We start from the raw sequence: 24,163 nt of genomic DNA, 5'->3' as shown, positions 1-24,163 counted from the left end.
CCACTGCCCTCCCATAGCTGTTGGTAACTCCAGTTTCAGGGGACCCAGTACCTTCTTCTGGCTTCCACATGCACTTGGCACACAAACATACATGTATCAGTGGTATGGTTTGAGAAGATGACTCAGTCAATAAAGTTGTTTTCCTTGTAAACTAAGGATGTGCTTGTAATCTCAGTGCTAGGGTGGCAGAAACAGACCATGTGCTCCAGGCCAATGAGACCTTGTTCAAGAGAAGGTGGGTGGCATTCCTAAGAATATCACCTGTGCTTACCTACTGCTCGCCATATGCAATATACACAGACAGCCACACTGTCACAAACACTCTTTTAGATTTTGGTTTTTTGGTTTGGTTTGATTTTTGAAACAGGATCTATAGTCCTAGCTTTTCCTGAAACAGTGGTGTGGTGGGTGTAGGCCAAGCTGGCCTCAAACTCAGAGATTTACCTGCCTCTGGCCACCAAATGCTAGCATTAAAGATGGCACCACACCCAGCTACACTATTTCTCTTTAAAGGTAGTAGTGGTCCACTTTTCCAGTGGCTCCTCTCCTAACTTGGCAGTATTTTATGATTCCTAAGCCTGGCAGTTTTACTAGTCACTGCCGAATGTTGAGCCTGGTTTTTTCATCCAAAAGGACATTCATGCTTTTGCTACAAGGTTGGCTACTTTGCTCTTGAAGTTTCTGTGCATTAATAAATTTAGACAGGTGGTGTTTAGTTGTAGCTGCTGCCTCTTCCTAGGGAGGTTACAGTTAGCCTCAGGTGCTGGTTGGTTCCAGGATTTGTGACTGGCTGTGCTATGTGGGTGGGTAGCGGTGGGTGTGATAGCTCCTCAGTGAACACTTTTGTTTCCACCTTAGCTTGTTTCCTTCAGTGAGCGGCTGTTGTGTTCCCTCATTATCTCCCATGATTCTAGTCAGATCTCTGGTTGAAGAAATAAAGATACTGTTTCTCACCAGAAAGAACTGGACCCTCAAAAGTGTTCTCCCTTCTGATAGAGAAACTGACTTCTATGTAGGCATAAGTAACGTTGTCTCCCTGTCTTTCTTTTCCCTGAGTTCCTGATTAAAGTTTAATGTTACTTCAAGCTTTAAAGTCCCCAGAGACTGAATGTTTTTAAACATCAGCTGGTAAGCTAGAATACTCACTGGTACTCCATTCCTTGGCCTCTCGGCTGTATAAGTTTGTATTTCTCAGTGTAGCCTTCCACCTTAGCCAGTGCCAAAAACAAAGTTCCAAGCAGAGTCTCTGTGTTTCCTCTGGCTCTGATGCGCTCTCGCTCCCTTAGATGCTGGAGAATCAGATGGAAGTTCGGAAGAAAGAGATCGAGGAACTGCAGAGCCAAGCCCAGGCGCTGAGTCAGGAGGGGAAGAGCACAGATGAGGTGGACAGCAAACGCCTTACTGTGCAGACCAAGTTCATGGAGCTTCTGGAGCCCTTGAGTGAGAGGAAGCATAACCTGTTAGCTTCCAAGGAGATCCATCAGTTCAACAGGGATGTGGAGGACGAAATCGTGAGTAGCCCGAGAGCGTCCCGGCGCGATGGTTGCATTTCTGTTGTGTCACCTCGGACTGTGTCATTGACATCAGCCCTTATAGCCTACCTTCCATGTTGTGGTGCTCTGTCCCCTCACATGCACACATGCAAATGCACTCTCTTCTTTCTGGAATTCTAAAGACACACCAGGATTTTAATGCCACTAGAACCGGACTTAAACTAACCACAGGGCTCACAGTGTGTCCAACACCAAGATGAAGTAAGTCTGGAAGCCCTGCCTCATGTCCAAGAGTATATCCCGGCCCCTTCTAAGGGAAGGCTAGACCTTCCTCCCCAGTGCTCCCCTCACCCCTTACACTCTTACTTGGGCCATTTCTTTGTCCTTCACATGGTTCTAACCTCTTCTTATTCTCAATTTTTTTCTAGCTATGGGTTGGCGAGAGGATGCCTTTGGCAACTTCCACAGATCATGGCCATAACCTTCAAACTGTGCAGCTGTTAATAAAGAAAAACCAGGTAAGCTTTTCTACCAAGGCTAGCAGTGCCTGATAAATGACTGAATCACAATGCAGATGAAGTGAGAGACTTTTGAAGGTTTGTGAGTTCTGCTTAGCACCAACATTTAAAAATAAGGACCCGGCATGGCCGTTTAGCAAATTGTTTTTGCCTCTTCTGCACAGACCCTCCAGAAAGAAATCCAGGGACACCAGCCTCGTATTGATGACATCTTTGAGAGGAGTCAAAACATCATCACAGATAGCAGCAGCCTCAATGCCGAGGCTATCAGGCAGAGGCTCGCTGACCTGAAGCAGCTGTGGGGGCTCCTCATTGAGGAAACTGAGAAACGCCATAGACGGCTGGAGGAGGCACACAAGGCGCAGCAGTACTACTTTGATGCAGCTGAAGCCGAGGCATGGATGAGTGAACAGGAGTTGTACATGATGTCTGAGGAAAAGGCCAAGGTGAGAGATGCTTCCCAACTTCCCTGAGAGGAAGCCAGAGGTATGCCTCAGAAGAGTGCCCTACTCTGATCCTTTGATGCTAGTAGCTACAGAGTGTCTTTGTTCTACCTGCTGCCTGTAGATACTGAAAAGTAAGGAAAGACATCAAAAATCTGGCTGCTGTCTCCCTTGAAATAAAGGCTAAGTATGTAACACACATGCAGGCCTAGAACTTAATATATAGCCCAGACTGGCTTCCAACTCATGATTTTCTTGCCTTAGGCTACCTACTAGGATTACAAGTAGATAGTACTATGTCTAGCTAACTTAGATAGATAGATAGATAGATAGATAGATAGATAGATAGATAGATAGATAGATAGATAGATAGATAGATGTTATATGTTTGTATATAAGTCTTATATGAATATTTATCTTCAAATATATATACATATGTGTGTATGTGTATGTGTCTCTCTCTCTCTCTCTCTATATATATATATATACATACACATACATACATACAGACAGACACACACACACATACACACACACTTTTTGCTTGTTTGAGATAAGGGCTTCGCTAATGTAGCCCTGGCAGGGCTGGCCTTGAACTCACAGAGATCTACCTTCCTTGCACTCCCAATTACTGAGATTACAGGCATGTTCTACCATCATTCATAAAATTGCCCAGGCTCTCCAACATACAAAATGGTTTTAAGACCATTAAAAGTACTTTAAGGCTATAGAATGCTGCTATGCAGATGCATAACTGACTGAGGTTTTTAACCAGCTGAAATATATTAAACTTACCAAGCTCCCCTCTACCTCACAGCGGCCTTGGTCACACTACATATTCCCCTTTGCAGAGGCCTCTGTTAGTCCCTGCTAATGCACTCAGCTGTGTCTTGTGTTCATGGCTATAGCATACATTTTTTTTTTCTTTCTGATGATCCTTCCTCTTGTCCCACCCCACAGTGCAGTTAATTTATCACCCCAAGCATAGAGTTTGGCCACGGTTTCATTGGTCTTTTTCTTTGCAGGATGAGCAGAGTGCTGTCTCTATGTTGAAAAAGCACCAGATTTTAGAGCAAGCTGTTGAGGACTATGCAGAGACAGTACACCAGCTCTCCAAGACTAGCCGGGCGCTGGTGGCTGACAGCCATCCCGAAAGGTGAGTGGCACTTTGAGGATGAGGCCACCCAGGCTGTTTGATTCCTCAGTGAAGGTGTCTTACTGACCTGCCCCAAAAGAAAATGGCACTGTTCATCATACAGCAATGGTTAAGCATGCCATTGACCTAAGAGCTTGTGGTGTTCTGGGAAGGTGTTACTCAGAAGTGGTTCCTGCGCAGTGATTGTCCAGAAAACAGGGAAGACATGTGAGAGTGTGAGCTCTCTGGTCACCAGGCTGCTGTGGTAACTGAGAGAGAAGAGCTCCTATCAGACTCAGGAAGGAAAGGAATTGGTTTGAGTGTTTGTTTATCCAGTGCAAGACAGGCTGGAAAGCTAAGGTCAGTGGGCCTGTTCTACATGAGGAGGCCCTTAAGGAGTTCATAACTAGATTCCCAAGAAAGAATAAGCTGCAACAAAGCCTTTCCCCTCTCCTATCAGGAGATATAATTCTGGTGACGAATTCAAAGAAGTGGGATTCGATCTCTTAGCTACACTGAGGAAACAAATGCAGACAGAGCAAGGAAGGGCCACAGCCCATCAGGAAAGAGCAGAATAGGCCAGAGAAGAGCCCTAGTGGACAGCCTGTGCCTTCTGGCAATAGAAGATGGTTCCAATATTTTGCATTAACTTTTAGCAGTGTGTGGGGATAGGAGGGTCAGGGTGGCCTTTGCCTTAATTATTTTGTTTGGTTTCTCCATTCACTCTTCATCATTTGAAATGGAGGCTATTCAGGGTTCTGGGGTTTTTTTTTTAGACAAAATAGGTTAAATGGGAGTTTCTTTGGGGAAATTTTGGTGTAACACTTATGTTATCCTCACTCCGTTGTGTGTCTTCAGAAGAAGACATTGAGGCCCCTTCCTCACTGCTGGTTCTTTTCCAGTGAGCGTATTAGCATGCGGCAGTCAAAGGTCGACAAGCTGTATGCTGGCCTGAAGGACCTTGCTGAGGAGAGGAGAGGAAAACTTGATGAGAGGCACAGGCTGTTCCAGCTCAACAGAGAGGTGGATGACCTGGAACAGTGGATCGCTGAGAGGGAAGTGGTCGCAGGCTCCCATGAGTTGGGACAGGACTATGAGCATGTCACGGCAAGTACTGGGGGAAAGTGGGTGGTGGTGTGGAAAGCATTCCTAGGTTGTGAGGTCATGGGTGTGGTTTCAGCTTGGTGCTTTCCTTGGGTATCTTTGTCATGGGTCGGCATTCCTCATCACAGACAGACAACTCAGGTACTGCAGATCTGTGGTTCTCAGGGCTTGAGTATCAACTTGTGCCTCCCACTTAGCAGTTTCCTTCCAGCACCATTCATGTGATGGAGTGTAAAAGCTCCACAGTGGTCTCAGTGGTTTCTTTGTGTGCATCCCATTTCAGATGTTACAAGAACGGTTCCGAGAATTTGCTCGAGACACAGGAAACATTGGGCAGGAGCGTGTGGATACAGTTAATAACATGGCAGATGAACTCATCAACTCTGGACATTCAGATGCTGCCACCATTGCTGAGTGGAAAGATGGTCTCAATGAAGCCTGGGCTGACCTCCTGGAGCTCATTGACACAAGAACACAGATTCTTGCTGCCTCATATGAACTTCATAAGTTTTACCATGATGCCAAGGAGATCTTTGGCCGAATCCAGGACAAACACAAGAAACTCCCTGAGGAGCTTGGAAGAGATCAAAACACTGTGGAAACTTTACAGAGAATGCACACCACCTTTGAGCACGACATCCAAGCTCTGGGCACTCAGGTAGGTAGAGCTGCCCAGGGCAAGAGAGTCTCTTTATAAGGTATCTTTGTACATCTTGAACCTCTCTGTCTCTCTTGGCTCCTCAGAATATACCTGAAATGATACTCAGACTAAACACAGGTGTGTGCACACACGCACATGCACACCCCACCCAGGAAAGCTTTGTAGTCTCTACAGTTCTGAATTTGTCACACTTGCAAATAATGTTAGATGAACACACTCGTGTTTAAATTAGGCAGATGTACGTATAAGGCCTCAGTACAAGTTAATGTTATGTTAATGTGACCATCCGGATCACTTTGAAAACAGTACCTCACTGTCTTCCACCAGCCATCTCAAAAGAGAAATCTATACTTTTTCATTTGAGCATGGTAGGTTTATTTTTCTGCATTGATTCCTCTTATTAATTCTTTGTGTTAGCATACCAAGTGAGAAATCACATGTCATTTTGATAAATGTATTTCTATTTTTTTCCGTCATTCCCCTGTCTACCACTGCTTACCCCATGTTCCCTGACTCCACTTTCCTTCCTTTTCTCAGGTGGTCCTACTTCTGCCTAGTAGAGACTAAGTCCTTCCATTTTGACATGGCAGATCTTCTAGCTCCAGCACGCTGTGAAGTGGCTTAGCACTAAAACAGCTTCGAGGCTGTTGAGAACCAGGGAAACAGCGAGACTTAGTAGTGTGCTCCATCTCTCCTTTGCCTTCTGATTCCTAGTTTCCTGATTAGTCTTAGTTCTTGCCGTTGAAAAACGGTCATCTCTTCCCTCCAAATGGATGTTCCCGGAGAAGAAGCTGGTTTTGCCTAATTTTCTTAATCCTGAGAAGGTCAGGAGTTCTATTCTTGCTTATTGAGAGCAAATGATCAGTACAGAGTCAGCAGAAGGCCAGATGGAGTATATTCTTGACTTTGTGGCTGTGTAGTTTCGACTGAATCCAATGGGAAAGTGAATGGGCAGAGGCTGTATTCTAGTAACTACCTAACCCCCTCCCCACGACAAAAGGTCTAGACGTGGCCCAGGTTCAGGTTCAGGTGAGTATCAACCTCACCATGCTCCAGTACTTAGGACTTACTCATCCTCTTGACCACCATTGTCTTTTGACTGCCATCTGGAGTCTCACTCAGTTCTTGCCTCTTCTCTGGCTGTGAGTTAATTCACCTCTCTGTGCCTGGGTCTCCAGCTGCTTTGGGGATTGAGATGATCCTTGTAAAACAGTTACATCTGTGAATGTGTCCCCGTTACTGATTTTAACAAATGCTAAGGGAGGTTTTGAGAAGCCTAGAGACAGGTAAGAACTAGGTCCTTCCCCATTTACTTTTAAAACTGTAGGATGCTTAAGACAGAGTCATTCCCTGTTTTTTTCATTAAATACTTTTGCCTCATGAGACTGTTGAGGCTTAATACCCACAGCCAAGAACCCAACCCAAGTCTGTTGGATTCCACCTACCTCACCATGTCACTGTAAAGTAATTAAGAGCCATAAAAAGAAGTGTGGCCCTCCTGCAGGCACTGACCCACCAATATCTTACAGAGGCAGTAATAATCTTGCGTGGCCAAGGTGGTCCTGAACTCTTGTGTGAGCTTCATTGTGCTAGCTTCTCCCATCTTCTCACTGAGAGACCCTATTAAAAAATAATAATAACCAGAGGCCCAAGAAATGACGACTTAAGAAAACAAGGAGATTGATTTTCAAGTAATTTCCTACAGCTTGCTCGTGATAATCTGATTTACATACCTTAGCTGTAATTCAGAATTAGAGACAATGAAAATGGACATCCAAGGATAAGGTAGTCAGGTGCAATGGTGGACACATTTAGTCCTTATACTTGGGAGGCAGAGGCAGATAAATCTCTGAGTTTGAGGCCAGCCTGGTTACAGAGTGACTTCCAAGACAGCCAGGGTTAGATAGTGAGACCCTGTCTCAAAAGAGAGAGAGAGAGAGAGAGAGAGAGAAAGAGAGAGAGAGAGAGAGAGAGAGAGAAAGAGAAGGAGGAGAGTATAAAATAGTCACTATTTTTTTTCTATGATGACAAACCTCCATCATTACCTAAAGTGATAGCCTGTTTTTGTTTTTCACCCTTTGACACAGAAAGTAGTGTTCAGCATACTGTCTGTACTTTTAAAACAATATTTGGTGTATTGTAGGGCATGCATGCCTCAGCAGTACATTTGTAGGTCCAATGACAGCTCTGTAGTAGTAATCCCCTCCTATCATTGTGTGTTCCAGTGTTCACCTGAGGTCATCAGGCTTATATGTTAAGTGCCTTTACCTATTTGTCAGCCCACCCACTCCCACTTATTTTTAAAAGTTAGGCTGGCCTGGAATACACTGTATAGCTGAGGATGTTGATGATGGGGATTATAGGTGTGTGCCAGCACACCCAGCCAATCAAAGTATTTCTCACCTTGGAATATATCTAGATGTGTCCCTACTCAGCTCTGTCTTCACATCCCAGGCTACAGGACTTCCCTATGTTCCTGTAGCATTTTATTTCTTTCATTGTTCGAACAGTACTTAATAACGGCATTTAGTAGGTTTGGGGTTTTGTGACTTGGCTCTACCAGGTGAAAAAAGAACGTATTAAGAGGCACAGACCCGGCAACCGATGGCTCCTTCCCATTGCCGTTTATGGTGACACCGTAAGGAAGGGAAGGGGTGATGGTGGCAAGGCCACAGTAGTGAAACCTGGCTTTTCTCCCCTGTGGCTTCACAGGTGAGGCAGCTGCAGGAGGATGCAGCTCGCCTCCAGGCAGCCTATGCAGGGGACAAGGCTGATGACATCCAGAAGCGTGAGAATGAGGTCCTGGAAGCCTGGAAGTCCCTGCTGGATGCTTGTGAGGGTCGCAGGGTGCGGCTGGTAGACACAGGAGACAAGTTCCGCTTCTTCAGCATGGTGCGTGACCTCATGCTCTGGATGGAAGATGTCATCCGGCAGATCGAGGCCCAGGAGAAACCACGGTAAGGCTCCCTCCCGGCCACAGAGGTGTGGGTGTTCAGGGAAGAGCTCTACTGCTTTTGTTCTCTACCACACACCGCTGCCATGGAAAGAAGAGCCATGGTGGTGCTCATTTCCTCTAGATTCTCACTCCCACACCCCCACCTTCCCACTCAGGCATTTTGGAGTTCTTTCTCTGTATCTTTGTTATATTAAAAGTCTCTGTGTCCATGCATATCACAAAGGTGATGTTCACCCTTGGCATTTGTTTCAAGTGTCCGGAACCGAAATGATTAGTGTCTTCCCTTTAGTTTGGTTTCTTTCAAAGCAGTGACGATTTTAATAGATAAGTAGAGGCATCAGCTTCCTGAGTGTTTTCCTCCACATCTGGCTTTGTGTTTCTTTATGTCTCAACTGTTCCATCAGGTTGTGCTTTGTTGGAACTGCCTTTGTGCCTTCTCGAAACAGTGTCTGCCTGCATTGCATCTTGTATGCACTTAAAGATGCCTTTCTTTGAAAGTTACCGAGTTAGCCAGTCCTAAGTTAAGTGTTACTGAGATTTAGTGATTTGGCCTGAGTTTGGGCTGCAAATAAGCCCTAAAAAAGACAATTAAGCTGTCAGTTTCCTTCAAATTACGAGTTTTAAAACCTACATGTTTATTTGAAAAGCTCCATCTCTTAAAGGTGATGTTACTTTCTTATAGGGATGTGTCATCTGTTGAACTGTTAATGAATAATCATCAAGGTATCAAAGCTGAAATTGATGCTCGTAATGACAGCTTTACAGCCTGCATTGAGCTTGGGAAATCCCTGCTGGCACGGAAACACTATGCTTCTGAGGAGGTAGGATGCTGCTTTGGGACCTGGTGTGAACTCAGCCAGTGTTGGCATGTAAAAGGATTTTATTTTGCAACTGTGTCTTTGAAGCCTCCCACAATCTACAAGGATTGATTCCAGGACTTCTGTGAACACTAGAATCCATAGATGGCTAGATACCATATGTGAAATGACATAGGGCTTATTCATAACTTTAGAACATCTCTGGACCCTGTGTAATACCTAACACAGGGTAAATCACTGCTGTACTATAGTAAGGAATGACAAAAGCCAAGTCTACGTGTTCAGTGTAGTTTCAGTTTTTCTAATATTTTCATTCTGTGTATTTGTGTGCTTGAGCACAAGGCCTACTTTAACAGGGCCTACAATACACGTGCAAGTGAGTACGCTTCTTTACATCATTTTGAAGCATATTCTGTCTGCCTAGAAAAACTGTTACATACAACTGTAGACCCAAAACTGGTAATTGTTTGTCCAGAGATAATTTTTGAGGGGTCCAGGTATAAAAACAGCCTGTGAACTCATCAGTGGGATGGCTCTGGCTATCACTCAACTCTGCGTTGCATTTGGCTGATGGCTGCAGCTCTGGTCAGAACGATGGCACTGATGTCTTTTTTGTAGCATCCTTCACAGGAATGGATGTCTCTCAGAAAAGCCAAGGCTTTGTCGGTATTACTGTCCTTCTCTTCATAAACGTTAACTGTTTCAGGAAGCCCCAGAGTCTATCGAAATAGCACACAGTTTGCTACATCAGCACAGGCAGCTTTGAATAGAACTCCCACCCCTTCTGGAAAACTAGCCATGTTTTTCTCTCCAGGCTCAAGACATGAAATAATACATTTAAGCTGATACTTAGCAGCTTAGGGGAAAATAGATTTTCTTGTACCAAGTGCTCATCCGGGACAGACACAAGGTTGCAGTGTTTTATTAAGGCCCTTGTTTTTGTGCAGATCAAGGAAAAGTTACTGCAGCTGACAGAGAAAAGAAAAGAAATGATTGACAAGTGGGAAGACCGGTGGGAGTGGTTAAGACTGAGTAAGGACATGCGTTCTTCATTTGCTTTTCTGTTCTTTCTGTGTATCCAAGGAAATACATGCGTATACAAGTCTGCTTTAACTAATGTTATGTTATTACTTAATGATTCTGAAGTTTTAAATGTTTCTTTCTCAGTGTATTCATGCTGAATATTGTTTTTTAAGAAGGTGGAAAGTGAGTTCCAGGATAGCCAGGGCTGTAGAGAGAAACCCTGTCTCAAAAAACCAAAAAAAAAGAAGAAGAAGAAGAAAAAGTTCTTGGGGCTGGCTGAAGAGATGGCTCAGCAGTTAGGAGCACTTACTGCTCTTCCAAAGGCCCTGAGTTTGGGTCCCAGCACCCAAGTCAGAGGCTCACCTCCTGCCCAGCTCCAGCTCCAGAGCATCTCAAAATCTCTAGCTTCTGTGTGCACCTGTACTCAGATGAGTGTATGTGCACACACACGCACACAAAATAAAAGTATGCAGGGTGTAAGGGTGTACACCTTTAATCACTCGAGTCAGAGGAATACGGTTCTCTGTGACATCAAGGCTAGCCTAGTTTACATAGCAAGATATGAGAACAGACAGGAATATGAAGAGAGTGTCTCTAAAAAACAAAAATAAAATAATAAAAATAATCACTTTTCCCCTTCCTCTCCCTCTCCCCCTCCCTCTCTCCCCTCTCTCCCCCCTCTCCCCATCTTCTCTTTCCCTTTCCTCTCTCCCTTCCCTCTCTGTGTAATCCCAGTTTACCTGGAACTATGAGCCCTCACTGGATTTAAAATGTATTTAAGAATAGTACCTCATGGTTGATTTGAACATTAAAAGTAGTTCAATTCAAGCTTTTTTTATTTTAATCTATATTATAACAAGCTGTGTTGATACTTTAGACTCTGTCTTGTATTCTAGCCTCATTCCTATATATTGTAGACTCTTAGTAAAAACTAAAGTTGTGTAAAAAACCCAATTGGGCCCAGAGCCCTCTAATGTTCAATTTGGGGCCATTCTGTTATTGAGGATTTCATTTGCAGATTTTGAAAACTCTGGGGCAGTTTCATTCTGTGAGGCAAAACCTGTGTCGTACCTGCTGTGAACTGGATACCAGGCTACAATCTGGGTTACAGTGATGATTTGCCTGCTACCTACCTTAAAGAATTGACAGTTGCCTAGTTTCTTGTCAATTGATAAGTTGTGGGGTCCATCGTAATCTCAAAGTGAGATGGCTGGCCTGTTCTTGGCTCAGTGATAGTCCACACAGTAGGTTCTTATCCAACTGGCCCCAGACTCTGCTGAGTGAGATGCTGAATGTGCGCTGGCAGTCTAGCTAAGCCAGGTTCTAATCCACTTCCTCATAACTGCATCAGGTGGAGAGCTTTTCCTCACATGGAGGACAAGGACCCTGTCTTCCCCCTTTGTTAGTATTCCTACCCTCTCAATCCCCCAAGAGAAAACTGGATTTCAACCTAATACAAGCTTCTATGTGGGTTCCTGCCTCACCTGCATAGTCTGGCATGAATAGGTTGTGTGTCCTGTGAGGGCTCAGAGATCTGATCTCTTAGAATTAGGGCCATATGACCAGAGTAAATTCTAGACCTGTATAGTCCACCTGAGAGCCACTGTCCACATATGAGTCTTGGAAAATAGAAATCATCTTAATTTTTGTAGTATGTACTTATAAATTTTAACCTGTATTCTTATTTGGTAAACAAAAAAAGTGTTGTGTTAAAATAGTATTCTTTTAATATATTAAGTTAAATCAAAATCCAGTTAAAGTAATTACCCCTATTCTTGCGATGTTCTTGCCTGTGTGGCTCACAGTGTTTACATTTGATGGCATTTGGTATTATAAATGATAAGATGGCTATGCTTAGAGCAGTGCCATTGTGTGGCCCTGTGACAGACACTCACTCTTGATACCCTCTGCAGTTTTGGAGGTCCATCAGTTCTCAAGGGATGCCAGTGTGGCAGAGGCTTGGCTGCTTGGACAGGAACCATACCTATCCAGCCGTGAAATTGGCCAGAGTGTAGACGAAGTGGAGAAGCTTATTAAGCGCCATGAGGCGTTTGAAAAGTCTGCAGCGACCTGGGATGAGAGATTCTCTGCTCTGGAAAGGCTGACAACGGTAAGTGTCTAAGCATGTCCGGCATAGTACTTCACCTATTTTTGTGAATTTTAGGAATCACATGGACACCAGATCATATCTTGACCTTGGATTACTATTAAATCATCGCCATTCCAGATAATGCCTCTCTCTGCCAGCCAAAGCTTTACTGCAGAGCTTGGGCACTGGTCTTTCTTCTTCTTCCGAAACTTTTATTCTCATAGAAAATGGACTCTTGCTGTCAGTACTTCCGGGGTGGGGGAAGGGAGTATGACTATGTATTAAAACAATTCTTTTACAATATATGAACTGCTCATGGACTGGATTTGTTTCAGGAAGACTACTCTGTGGCTTTAATTATTTTTCCCTGTTTCTCTACTACAATACAGATGGCTTCCTTGAACATTTTTGTGAGCCCATGGTAGGTTTTTATTGAGACTTCATGGAAAGTCTGACTTAAACCCCCCAGCAACTTTTCCCTCTCAACAAAGTTAAGAAGATGCAGAGTTAATTTTGAAATCTCTATTCCCAGAGGAAAATGAACCAGCCAAAGGATTTCCCAGCAAGGGGTAGACAGCTGTCCATTCCCTACAGTTTTAGCTTGTAGCTATGGTGCTCATGGACATAATGCCATTGTATTTGGAGTGTTGACCTTTGAGGTTGTCCAGTATGAACCATTGTAGAAAAAGTCTCCTGGGTTTCTAGAACGTTTTTCTAAAGCAGCAAAAGTCTTAGCCTTGATAAACAGCAAGCTGTTCTCCTGTAGTTGGAGCTACTGGAAGTGCGCAGACAGCAAGAGGAAGAAGAAAGAAAGAGGCGGCCACCTTCTCCGGACCCAAACACGAAGGTTTCAGAGGAGGCTGAGTCCCAGCAATGGTGAGGCACTGGAAGCATAAGAGGCTAAAACTTAGCTGGTGTGGTGGTGCAGCCCTTTAATCCCAGCACTCAGGGGGCAGAGGCAGGCGGATTTCTGAGTTCGAGGCCAGCCTGGTCTACAAAGTGAGTTCCAGGACAGCCAGGTCTATACAGAGAAACCCTGTCTCGAAACCCCCCCCCCAAAAAAAAAAACAAACAGGCTAAAACTTTGGTTATGGTGGCGAGTGAGATTATGGGGCATCTGTCTTAAGTCTTGTAGAGCCAGGAAATACCCTTCCTGTCCAATGTCTCATCTATACTATTGAGAATCCTGTAGCCATTGCCAAGTGGCAGTGGAGAACAGTCACATGACAGAGTGAAATGCAGAGGAGGACCACCAGAACACACAGACACAGTCTCTGGGTGACTCATTGGATAGAAGCACCACTGGGATTTCAGGCCAGCGATTCTGTGTTAGGGAAGAACTGATTTCCTATTTGCAGAAGGCTATTGGTGGGTTGTGAGCTCCATGAAAATGTCTAAAGTGGATTTATAAGATAGGGGTGGTGACAGAGTGTTTCTGAAGGCTTAGGGACTGTCTAAAACACTTAGAAGTGCCAGATGTAACAGCATGACATTGTGTGGAAGAAGGTGTTCACGCTTGGTTTTTCCTTTTCTCTTCCCTTCTTTCTCTTCCCCTTCTATCTTTCCCTTCGCTTTTCCAATCTCACCCTTACAGGGATACTTCAAAAGGAGACCAAGTTTCCCAGAATGGTTTGCCGGCTGAGCAGGGATCTCCACGGGTTAGTTACCGCTCTCAAACGTACCAAAACTACAAAAACTTTAATAGCAGACGGACAGCCAGTGACCATTCATGGTCTGGAATGTGAAGTTCACTACCATTTGTCAAGAACCACTCTGTCCACATCCTTTGACCTTTTGGCTTCCACGTCACCCAGAGTGTTAAAATTTTTACTTAATTCATAGCTGTCCTTGATTTCATATTTGTTTGCATTTAATTTATGTTTCTTTGGATCCTCATTGCCTCAAAGCAGCATACTTAATTTTTGTTTATTTATTGTGAGCTTTTTACTTTAAGATTTTACATGAGTAATCAAAATTAAATTATAGCATAATGAAATTAGACTCTTAACAGGTACGGCACACACAAGTTAATAGTACTCTGCTATAGGTGCTATGTTACTTACAAGTATTATTAACCTATTGGCTTCCATTGTATAGTAGTTTAGTAACTATGAAGACTGGTTTGTAAGGAAGGAAACGTTTACTACTAAGGTTAGGCCTGCAGTTGCTCTGGAACATTCCATGGAGAATGCATTCATCAAACGGCCCGAAAGAAGCTACATTTTGTTGGGAAGCTGGATAAGTTTTAGGTGCAGGACCCCAAATGTTCTGAGACCTTTGGGGCCATTTATTACTTTGTACAAGCCCAATAATCCTCTCTTTTCTGCCAAGTCCTCAACCCAGAAATGTAGGCTTCTGTGCACCACACGGCACAGCCCACTGATTGCTGCCACCGGCTCTGTCTTGGTCAGTGTTACCACTGCCAGCACTCAGGCTGTGGCAGATGCCAGCAGCTCTTACCATCAGTCAGAGTCTTCAGGGTGTCAAGCTGTTTTCATTTTTTAGGCAAATAGAACAAAAGCCATTTTGGTTCATCCTGATCACTTGAATGATAGACTCAATGCCCTGTGCCTGGCAGGGAGCGCTTGCAGAGGTGTCCTAGCCTTAGAGGGCTACTTCAGTGTCTCTACTGACAGAAACTCCTGTATCTCAAATGGATCTCGAAGTTCTCTAGTAAGGAGTCCTAAGGATGACATGTATTGGGCCACTAGCAGGGATTGAAAACATTTTAAAAGAAATCCTTTTTCTTAGGAGTAAAAGCTGGTAAAAGGGGTGACTTCCTGGTTCTGATCAAAACCAGACCAAACCCTCATTTCAGCAAAGCCTTGCAAGACACTCCCTTGCTCATTTGCCATATTTAGATGTCTTAGTGGAGTCAGAGCCCTGTTTGGTATGTGTTTTTCATGCTAAGTCTAAATTGTCTTTTCATTTCATGATGCATTTTTTCTCTTTTGTCAGGATAACATCATATAGCATCTTGTTTGTTTTTCCTAATCTCTATGTACATATCTATCTACCTGTAACCGTAGATAGGTATCTAGATAGATACCAAGCTTTTAAGCTCTGGGCTACTATGCATCATTATTGGGTCTCTGCCTTAAAACACATCCAAATTTATATTAGAAAAAAAAAAAAACTGTATCTTTTTCTTTGGTCACTAAGATCCCCTGACCATGTCTTTATGGCCACAAATTATACTGTGTCACTGATCATATATATGTGTGTGTGTATGTATATGTATGTGTGTGTGTGTATATATATATATATATATATATATAGCCACACATGATCATACTTATATATGATGTTTCCATATATGTGCTGTGTGTTTAAGTTTTGTATCATCCAGACTGATACCAAATTTTAAGGTTTTTTTTTTTTTAACAAAGACAATACACACATAAGCACATTAAAACAGGAATGCTATGATACTGTTTAGCATTTGCTCTGCTGCCTATCTTTCTCTGTTTTTAATTAACAATTGGATTTTATTGGAAGAAGAAAAAGCAGTTTCATTATTTTGGATGATGATGCAGAGACTCATGTTAATGAACTCGAAAATGGTGTTGCTTCATGTACTTTGAAAACCAATCAGGTGTTTCCTGCGCTACTACTTGTCATGTTGCATTCATGTTCACATCCTGATTTCACTGCCTCAGATGTGCCTGGCCACAAAGCACTCTGAACTAATTCCTAAAGAGAAGCAACAATATGTGTATGTGGGGGGGTTGATCACATACATGTACCATCGTGTGATCATAGTACTATGATTTGCTTTTGACGTCTGTCCTAGTGATGTGTGTTGTCTGCTGGCATGCTTGCAGCACATGTCCATTAAAGGTCATTTTGTTTATTTGTTGGCATGCTTACAACACATGTCCATTAAAGTTCATTTGGTCCTTTTATTTTCATTGTTTTCTTGGTTAGTGATTTCATTTGCATAAACATTAATTATCTCTGCATACTGGTGTGGGGTTTTCTCTTTCCTTCTAACTCCAGAGAAAAAAATTTTTGCTGCAGAATTCCCATCAGAAGAGACTTCTTGTCTTCAACTTCCTTGAAGTGTGACCAGCTCTGATAAATTATAGCCATTTCTAGATAAACTTCTGCCCACCCAGCCACTAGTGGTTTCCGCGTCAAAGCTGCAGCACTAAATTTTTTTTTACCTGGTGTCTGTATGTACTAACCCATGTTTCTCTCCACTCACACCGGCTCAGCCTTCCACACCAACTCACATGTGCTCCTTACATGAGTTTCCTGAGATTCCACTAGAAGAGATTTGTCAACTGTAAGACCCCTCAACATTCTTTTGACTTGGGCTTTGATTACTTTCCCTCCCCCAAAATAGTGAAAAGGGAATCCAGGTGTAGTGGGGATACTTGGCAATCCTCGCCACTGGCAGAAGCATTGGGAGTTTAAGCCCATCCTGGGCAACAAAGCAAGACAAAACTAAGAGAGGAGGGGAAAGAGTGGTAGCCTGTTGCTCAGACCATGCCCGCAGGCTGCTGCTTTCACAGCCAGGCCAACTAAGCACTCTGTCCCCCACCCCGTGTCTTTCTGCCCTGATAATCCATTTACCATATTGGCATGAGAATAGAGAATTTTAATCAAAAACAACCTTAGGATTGCATAGTCTCCAGTCAAACCCTAAACCTTGGTGCTAATTATGCTAGTTTACCTAAGTTTATAATTCCAAACGCTTCTACAACGTTCTCATTACTATTTTTCCAGAAAATTAGCTTTATTTACAATAAGCAGGCTCCATTAATCGAGATAAGACCTAAGCAAGAGAGTTGACAGATCTGAGTTTTGCAGTGGGAGTGGCCAGTCTACCGCTTATACTGCGAAGGTTGCTGCTAACTGGGTGTCACTCTGACTCTGGACAGCAGTGGTGGGGGACTATAGCTAATGACTGTGCCATTGATACTTCCATGTCTGTCTGTGTATGAGGGGTGCAGGTTGTCTGTAATCTACTAAAGCATCAGCCACACCCAGCTTTAGTAACTTGCTAATCCATGCCCTGGGTATATCAGCCAGGGGCTGCTACAGTTAATGGTACACAGTTGATGGTACACAGGCCGAAAACGATAATGAATCAAGACCCTACTACATTTCCAAAGCCGAAAAACCGTGTGGGTTACAATTTAAGTGAGCTTGGGAAGGAACGCTCCTGAAGACGTCTCCAGACTGAAGGGTCAAAGCCGCTGGAAGCCTGGCTGTCTCTGGGCTCCCGTCTCAGTGCAGCAAGGCACCGTGATCAACCACCCGTGATGGGGAAGGCCCTGGTTCAGTCTTTGTTTGGGGGTAAATAGCTGTGTGGTGTTGAGTGACTGTGATTGGCTTTTTCTTCAGCTCCTTTAACACAAACTACAACCCACTCACAATCAACCTGGGCAGATGTGGTTCAGTTGATGTTTGTGGACTTGCCTCATTTCCTTCCAGCTCTTAAGTTCCAAAGTCTAACGGGGATGGTAGATGTGAAATGCATGACTGTTGTTCTAATTTCTGCATGTGTTTATGGTGATCTGGAGAGGAGGGGTGTGGGAGAAGAACTAGGGAGCCTCTTTCAGAAACCAAAGGTGTTTACTTGTTGCATCTGGGGGAATGCTGTATAGTTCTGATAGGATTGTCTCTCCATCTGTTTGTGAATGCCCTTTTGCTTCAACTTTAGCCCTTCTGATGATGCCCTTGGATGTAAGGTGGCTGCTGTATAACGTCCACTCTCATACTTAATATGTCTGATTGTTTCCATTGTCTTTGTGTTTTAAAGTAACCGTAAGAGGAGATGATCTGAGTATGTTAGTGAGAATGGAGTAATCAGAGGAGTAGAGTGCAGTAAAACTCATACTGGCATTTCGCTTTTCTCATTTCCCCGCAAGTGGGTGGGCATTAATCCATTCCCACCTTCTAATGTCCTTGGTGTCCAAAGCTGGCTTTGCAGGGTGTGCACTGGTTTTACTGCACTGCCTCCATCTGTGCCAGGCATTTATACACAGCCACGTGTGCGAGTCAGAGCGTATGTGGTCCTCTCTTACTCTCGGGTTCTCTGAATGGCCCCTCTGCTGTCCCTAGATGGCAGGAACCATGGAAACGAGTGAAATGGTCAACGGTGCTGCTGAGCAGAGGACAAGCTCCAAAGAGTCCAGTCCTGTTCCCTCTCCCACCTTGGACCGAAAGGCCAAATCTGCACTTCCAGCCCAGAGTGCTGCCACCCTGCCAGCCAGGACCCTGGAGACACCCGCTGCCCAGATGGAAGGCTTCCTCAATCGGAAGCATGAGTGGGAGGCCCACAATAAGAAAGCCTCGAGCAGGTAAAGGCAGCACGTGAGGAAAGTGGGGAGGGAAATCACCCGTGGGAAGGTGGCCCAGGGTCTCGCAGGATTGGCATTCAGAAGGTCAGAGCTTGTCATTCTTGTGTGTACAGTGTGTTGAGAATCGGAGTGAGAGTGACACTCAGCTCAGGAGATGTAGCTGGCAGGAATCGCAGGAGTGGCCTGAGGCTTGTCCTGAGGAGGCGCTCACTAGAGCAAAGTTGAACAGTCTCCTGAAGTGAAGTGACCTCATTGTAGGGTTCCTAGTAGGATCCGGCTTTCACAGGTACTCACTCCTCCATATGAGTCTTGAGATGACCATCTCCCACCAGTCTCTAAGTTTATTATTTAGCTGATGAGATAGTAGTGACTCTGAGAGGTTGTAAAAAAGCATACTTTTTTAGACATCTAGTAAATAGTAAAACTGAGATGAAAACCACATCTAATTCCAAAGCTGGTACAACTTAGCTGGTCTGCCATATGTCTAGATTACTGTACATGTGGAGTGTCTACTGTACAAAGGACTTGTGTCTGTGTTGGATAAGGTAACGGTCTGATGTTCTCATTAAGTTATCGTATACTGACAGTTTGCCCCTTGGGTATTGTTGGCACACACCTGAGTGTAGCTCCCCAAAGGGATACCATAAATACCAATGGCCCTGGATCTACCCTCTTGTCAGTAGCTGAACCCCAGAAAGAATGTCACTAAGTCTGGGGGAGATTGTGCTTGAGAATAAGGAGCCTTGTCTGTGTTCCTGAACATGAGTGAAAAGCTTCAAAGGCCGCATGTGATAGAAGGGACAGCAGCTCACGTGTTCTCTGATGCAGAGCCGTATCCCTCCCCAGCTGCGCCTCAGGCATATGCGCTGTTCCAAAGAGGCTGAGTTCAGGGCTAATATTTGGTATAGGTTCAGTTTAGAGAGGCTTTGAATAAGGGGTAGCCTGTTTGTGAAGATCTTTCAGCAAAGGTGAGCGCAGAGCCTTAATACTTCTTTCTCTGCTGTACCCACTCAGGTCCTGGCACAATGTATATTGTGTCATAAATAACCAAGAAATGGGCTTCTATAAAGATGCCAAGAGTGCTGCTTCTGGCATCCCCTACCACAGTGAGGTCCCTGTGAGTTTGAAAGAGGCCATCTGCGAAGTGGCCCTTGATTACAAAAAGAAGAAGCACGTGTTCAAGCTAAGGTAAGAGTTTTCAAGCTCATGGCTGTCTGGGTGTGTTCATCTCACAGAGGTTGGCTTTCCCGCTAAGGTACTGTGATGGCCGTGCCTCCTCCTACCATTCTCAGTCCCTAAGAAAGTGAATATCCAGTCTGCACACAGCCTACTGAGACTTGCTGGATTAATTCTGAGGAACCAAGGTCACTCTTCCCTGGGCCTGGTTGTGCACCTGGACCCAGAGGAAAAGGAGCCTTCATTTCATGACCTGGAACACACTGTTCCCCGACACTGCTGTGGGCCATAATTGTCACAGTATATAATGGGAGCTTTAAAGTCCCATTTTGAGTCCTTCTGGCTTATGCAGACTAAGGAATTACCATGTTTGCTTCAGATAGGTACTGTGAGTCATCCTAGAGCCTGAGGAGACAAACAGGAAGTACTTGGGTGGGACAGGCCATCCTCCCCAGCTCTTCCCACACTTCTGCATCCAAATGACTCCTCCTTGTGGAAGACACCCCCTCACACCACATCCACACGCATGCTCCTTGTGTTTGGATATTGGCAAACCATCTCATTTCTCAAAGTGTAAAAAGATAAGGCAAGGGGGTGAGAATGTGCTCAGTGGCAACAGTTCCTGCTGCCAAGCCTGATTATACAGCTTTCCTTCTCAGAACCCACGTGGTGGAAAGGAGGAAAGGAAAGGCTCTCTTGCAGGTTGTCTTTTTGACATTCACGAGTGTGCATACATACATATATTTTCAAAATACATTTTGTCATGAGAGTCCCAGATAACTTGACCTCTTAACTGTTCCATCTTAGCACCCCCTCCATGGACCTCAGAGTCAGTTCCTACTGCTGCACCCATAGTACCAGACATCACAGTGCCACACTGATGGCCTCCTGGGTGTGACTGCTTTCATTTCCATAAGAAAAATCTAGAGGTCTTTTTTTTTATTGTCAGTTGGGTAACTCTAGAAATTGCAGATGTGGAAGACACAAACTCAGAAGCTAGAATTTCAAGAGTACTCACCTTTTTTGAAGTTTTCTCTTGAATTCATTTCTGGTCAGAAATTAAGAATCCAAGTGGTATTGGCCATAACAAAGCCAGACCTTTCAGAGGTTGAATTTTTTTTTGATCCTTCTGTTGGATTAAAGCACCAGATTGCCTGTGTATATTGGATTTATCTGGTGAATGTGTGACTTCATAATGACCAGGGGCCATTGTCGGGCCAGTGCACATCTCCAGGCCTGGTCATCAACCCATGGAGAGCTCTATTGACATCTCTGAGGTAAACCCATGGCCTGCTTGTGACCCACCCTAGATAAGGGGATCATGGGGTTTTGTTTGGTTGGTTTGGTTTGGGTTTGTTTTGTTTTGTTTGTTCTGTTTTGCTTTTTGAGACAAAGTTCCTCTGTGCCTGGCTATTTTGAAAATCAAGCTATAGACCAGGCTTGCCTCAAACTCACAGAGATCCACCTACCTCTGCCTCCGGAGTACTGGAATTAAAGATGTACACCACCATACCTGGCCTGTATTTTTAATTTATATTTTTTAACTTTCTAATATGAAATTGTTACCTACATAATTATAAAATGTAATTTTCTTGAAATTACAGACTAAGTGATGGAAACGAGTACCTCTTCCAAGCCAAAGATGATGTAAGTTACTACTGGGTTTTGTTTTCTCAGATACCAAAGCTCATGGAAGTATTTGTGAGGTGTTCAACTGTCTGGTCTTCATAGCCACCAACACTAGACTAAAAGAAGAAAATATCATCATGTTCCTCATTAAAGGAGGGAAACTAGAGCAACATCCACTAGATTCACTGGAAACTAGGAGCAAGGAAGGCCCTTGCCTGCTGCTCCTTAGAGCAAGGCACAGAGAGGTGGCCCAAGTCTGAGTATATGTCCTGATGCCCAGTCCAAAGCCTCTACACTGTACTCCATTACCATTAGCCTCACCTCCTTGGAGAAGAGAGGGTCACCTCAGTGATCATAACATGTGCAGCAATTTACATTTTAAAAGGCCCCTTCCACCAGGAGAGGTAACTCTGGAAAAGGGCGTGGGGACGTGTAAGATGGCTTAGTTGGTAAAGGGCCTGCCATCCAGTCTGATGACTTGAGTTTGATCCCCAGGACATACTTTATATAAAGAGAAAATCAACTCTGAAAAATTGTCTTCTGATGAGCATGAACTTACGTGTCTACACACACACATACACACATGAAAACATTTTTTTAATTTAGGGAGGAAAAACACTTTCTAGAATGAGAGTGATATCTCACAGCCTTAGTCTAGTCCTGTAGCTCTTGTAGGTATGTAGGACTACATCCCAGAGTAATGGTCTGCGGGTGCAGAGCAGTGGGCCCATCTGAGGGGCTAAGCCATATCCTCTGTGGTATTGAGAATGTAGATAAGCATTTAAGGACAGTGACCCTAGAGGCACTGCTGCTGAGCCTTCTAGCTGTCAGGCTTGGATCGTCATGGAGGTAAGACCAACTCCTCATGCCCGCCCCTCTTGACCAAGTCTTAACCTGTGTCCCTTCCTCTATCTAGGAGGAAATGAACACATGGATCCAGGCTATCTCCTCTGCCATCTCCTCTGACAAACACGACACATCTGCCAGCACCCAGAGTACGCCAGCATCCAGTCGGGCGCAGACCTTACCCACCAGCGTCGTCACCATCACCAGCGAGTCCAGTCCTGGCAAGAGGGAGAAGGATAAAGAGAAAGACAAAGAGAAGAGGTTCAGCCTTTTCGGCAAGAAGAAGTGAACTTCCCTGTTGTCCCGCCCTTCTCTTACCTTTAGTAAGAGTCCAGCATGCAAGTTCCGACCAACACATTACTCTGTGCCTAATGTTCCTCCATGTAGTTGATTTTTTTTCTTTTCTTTTTTTTTTATTTTTGAAATAAATTTTTTAATTTATAGAGTATTTCTGAGGGGTGGGGGAACCATACCTAAACACTTTATCTCCAAGTTTAAAAAGTTTGAGGTACAGAGGGAAGGCCAGATTTTTTTAATGAAATTATATAGATTAGATCTCAGTATTTAAACTGTTCCTCAATTTTGTGAGGCTGTGTTGGAAATAACCCGCCTCTGATGCTGTTGGTATGCAAGGCAGTGGTGCTTACACAATATTTCCTGTGCTCTCCAGAGACGATGGACCGATTTCCTGACACTACTCTCCCTTCACTTCCGTGGTTACCCTGAGTCTTGACTTACAAATGCCCACGATGGGTGTAGCCTTTATTAAACAGATCATGTATTCTGATCTCTTGCTGCAGCCACAGTGCAGCTCCATGTAAACCTACAGGCCAAACCATTTGTATCCGGCATCACTTACTAACACACAACATGTGGCTTTTCTGCATCAATTGCTGTGACAGTTCAGAATGTTGGTATACAAGAAAGAATAGAAAATTGATAAGGTTTTAAATAATCTGTAATTTCAGTCTCTTTTTTTCTGAAATACATTATATTGTATGTTTGAGATAATTCTAGTACAAAGTATAATAAACTAGATGTATAATAAACCCTTTAAATCATTGCTAAGTGTATAAGTGGAACTGAAGCATTTACTGGACAAAGTAATGTTACTCTAATGGTTACTTGCTTGTGCGTGGCCACACTGTTATAATTTGCTTCATTACCCTGCTATTTGATACATAGTGTGCATTTCTCTGTCACTGTAACTATTGTAATAACAAATTTTCATCTTACTGCACAATCAAAATGGCATCTATAGTAATGACCTCCAGAGTCTGAGCTTGGACAGAGAGTGGGCGCTCAGGCCTGGTGCTCCATCATACGACCTGTACCTCTCAACTTTTGCCCTGTTAAATATATGCTATGTCATTAAATGCTTTTAAATCTAGCCTATGACTAGCCGGTGTTTTTCCTTCCCTGTCCAAGCATGCCTAATAGGGAATTTGCAAAGTGTGTGAGTGTGAGTGTGTGTGTGTGTGTGTGTGTGTGTGTGTGTGTGTGTGTGTGTGTGTGTGTGTGTGTGTGTGTGTTGGCCTTGGAAGCTGTAACAAATGAAGAATGAATAGGCGTGGTGAATGGTGATACTTTTCATGTCTTATAGCCTTAAGACCTGCACAAGGAGAGGCAAATGTTTCATGAAAAAGAACAAGGGATAATAATAAATACTATAGACAAAGGAAGGCTGTCTTCCCTTACAGAACAAAAGCCATTCTTGGTAATATGCAAAAACTGGACATGGCTATGGTAGTGTTCATTGAGTCTTCCTCAATGTCAAGTTTGCCACAGGGCTTCCTAGTGCTTAGGACTTCTGAGGTGGACAGTCAGAGGCTATCTTGGTTGTGGTATCTTTCAAATCTAGCAGTCAAGGTTTCAAATCTAGCAGTCAAGGTTTACTGGTCAAGGCCTCAGCAAAAAGCACTAGGCAAAGGTGGTTCTGCACTCAGGACTTTGCTGAGCCC

At 43.9% G+C, this 24,163-nt stretch overlaps 1 protein-coding gene across 8 annotated transcripts in view; it reads left to right on the top strand.

Annotated features, from left to right (window-relative positions):
* Window positions 1-23,592, top strand: part of Sptbn1 (spectrin beta, non-erythrocytic 1) — a 168,990-nt gene extending 145,398 nt beyond the window's left edge. For 7 of the 8 annotated variants that reach the window (XM_006514599.4, XM_006514600.4, XM_030245736.1 and 4 more), the window contains 16 exons: window positions 1,287-1,511; window positions 1,922-2,011; window positions 2,176-2,457; window positions 3,480-3,610; window positions 4,492-4,696; window positions 4,977-5,351; window positions 8,067-8,311; window positions 8,993-9,131; window positions 10,076-10,160; window positions 12,065-12,261; window positions 13,007-13,116; window positions 13,835-13,898; window positions 18,313-18,551; window positions 19,566-19,739; window positions 21,332-21,374; window positions 22,273-23,592. In XM_006514599.4, the coding sequence (XP_006514662.1) occupies window positions 1,287-1,511; window positions 1,922-2,011; window positions 2,176-2,457; window positions 3,480-3,610; window positions 4,492-4,696; window positions 4,977-5,351; window positions 8,067-8,311; window positions 8,993-9,131; window positions 10,076-10,160; window positions 12,065-12,261; window positions 13,007-13,116; window positions 13,835-13,898; window positions 18,313-18,551; window positions 19,566-19,739; window positions 21,332-21,374; window positions 22,273-22,491 (2,823 nt within the window). In that variant the 3' untranslated portion in view covers window positions 22,492-23,592. Of the gene's footprint in view, window positions 1-1,286; window positions 1,512-1,921; window positions 2,012-2,175; window positions 2,458-3,479; window positions 3,611-4,491; window positions 4,697-4,976; window positions 5,352-8,066; window positions 8,312-8,992; window positions 9,132-10,075; window positions 10,161-12,064; window positions 12,262-13,006; window positions 13,117-13,834; window positions 16,145-18,312; window positions 18,552-19,565; window positions 19,740-21,331; window positions 21,375-22,272 lie in introns of those variants that run through there. The other variant, NM_009260.2, reaches the window with a different exon arrangement.
* The last annotated feature ends 571 nt before the right edge of the window (window positions 23,593-24,163 follow it).

This window comes from Mus musculus, chromosome 11 (genome assembly GCF_000001635.26).
Source record: "Mus musculus strain C57BL/6J chromosome 11, GRCm38.p6 C57BL/6J".
Taxonomy (NCBI): domain Eukaryota; kingdom Metazoa; phylum Chordata; class Mammalia; order Rodentia; family Muridae; genus Mus; species Mus musculus.
This window is presented reverse-complemented; position numbering and strand designations above follow the sequence as displayed.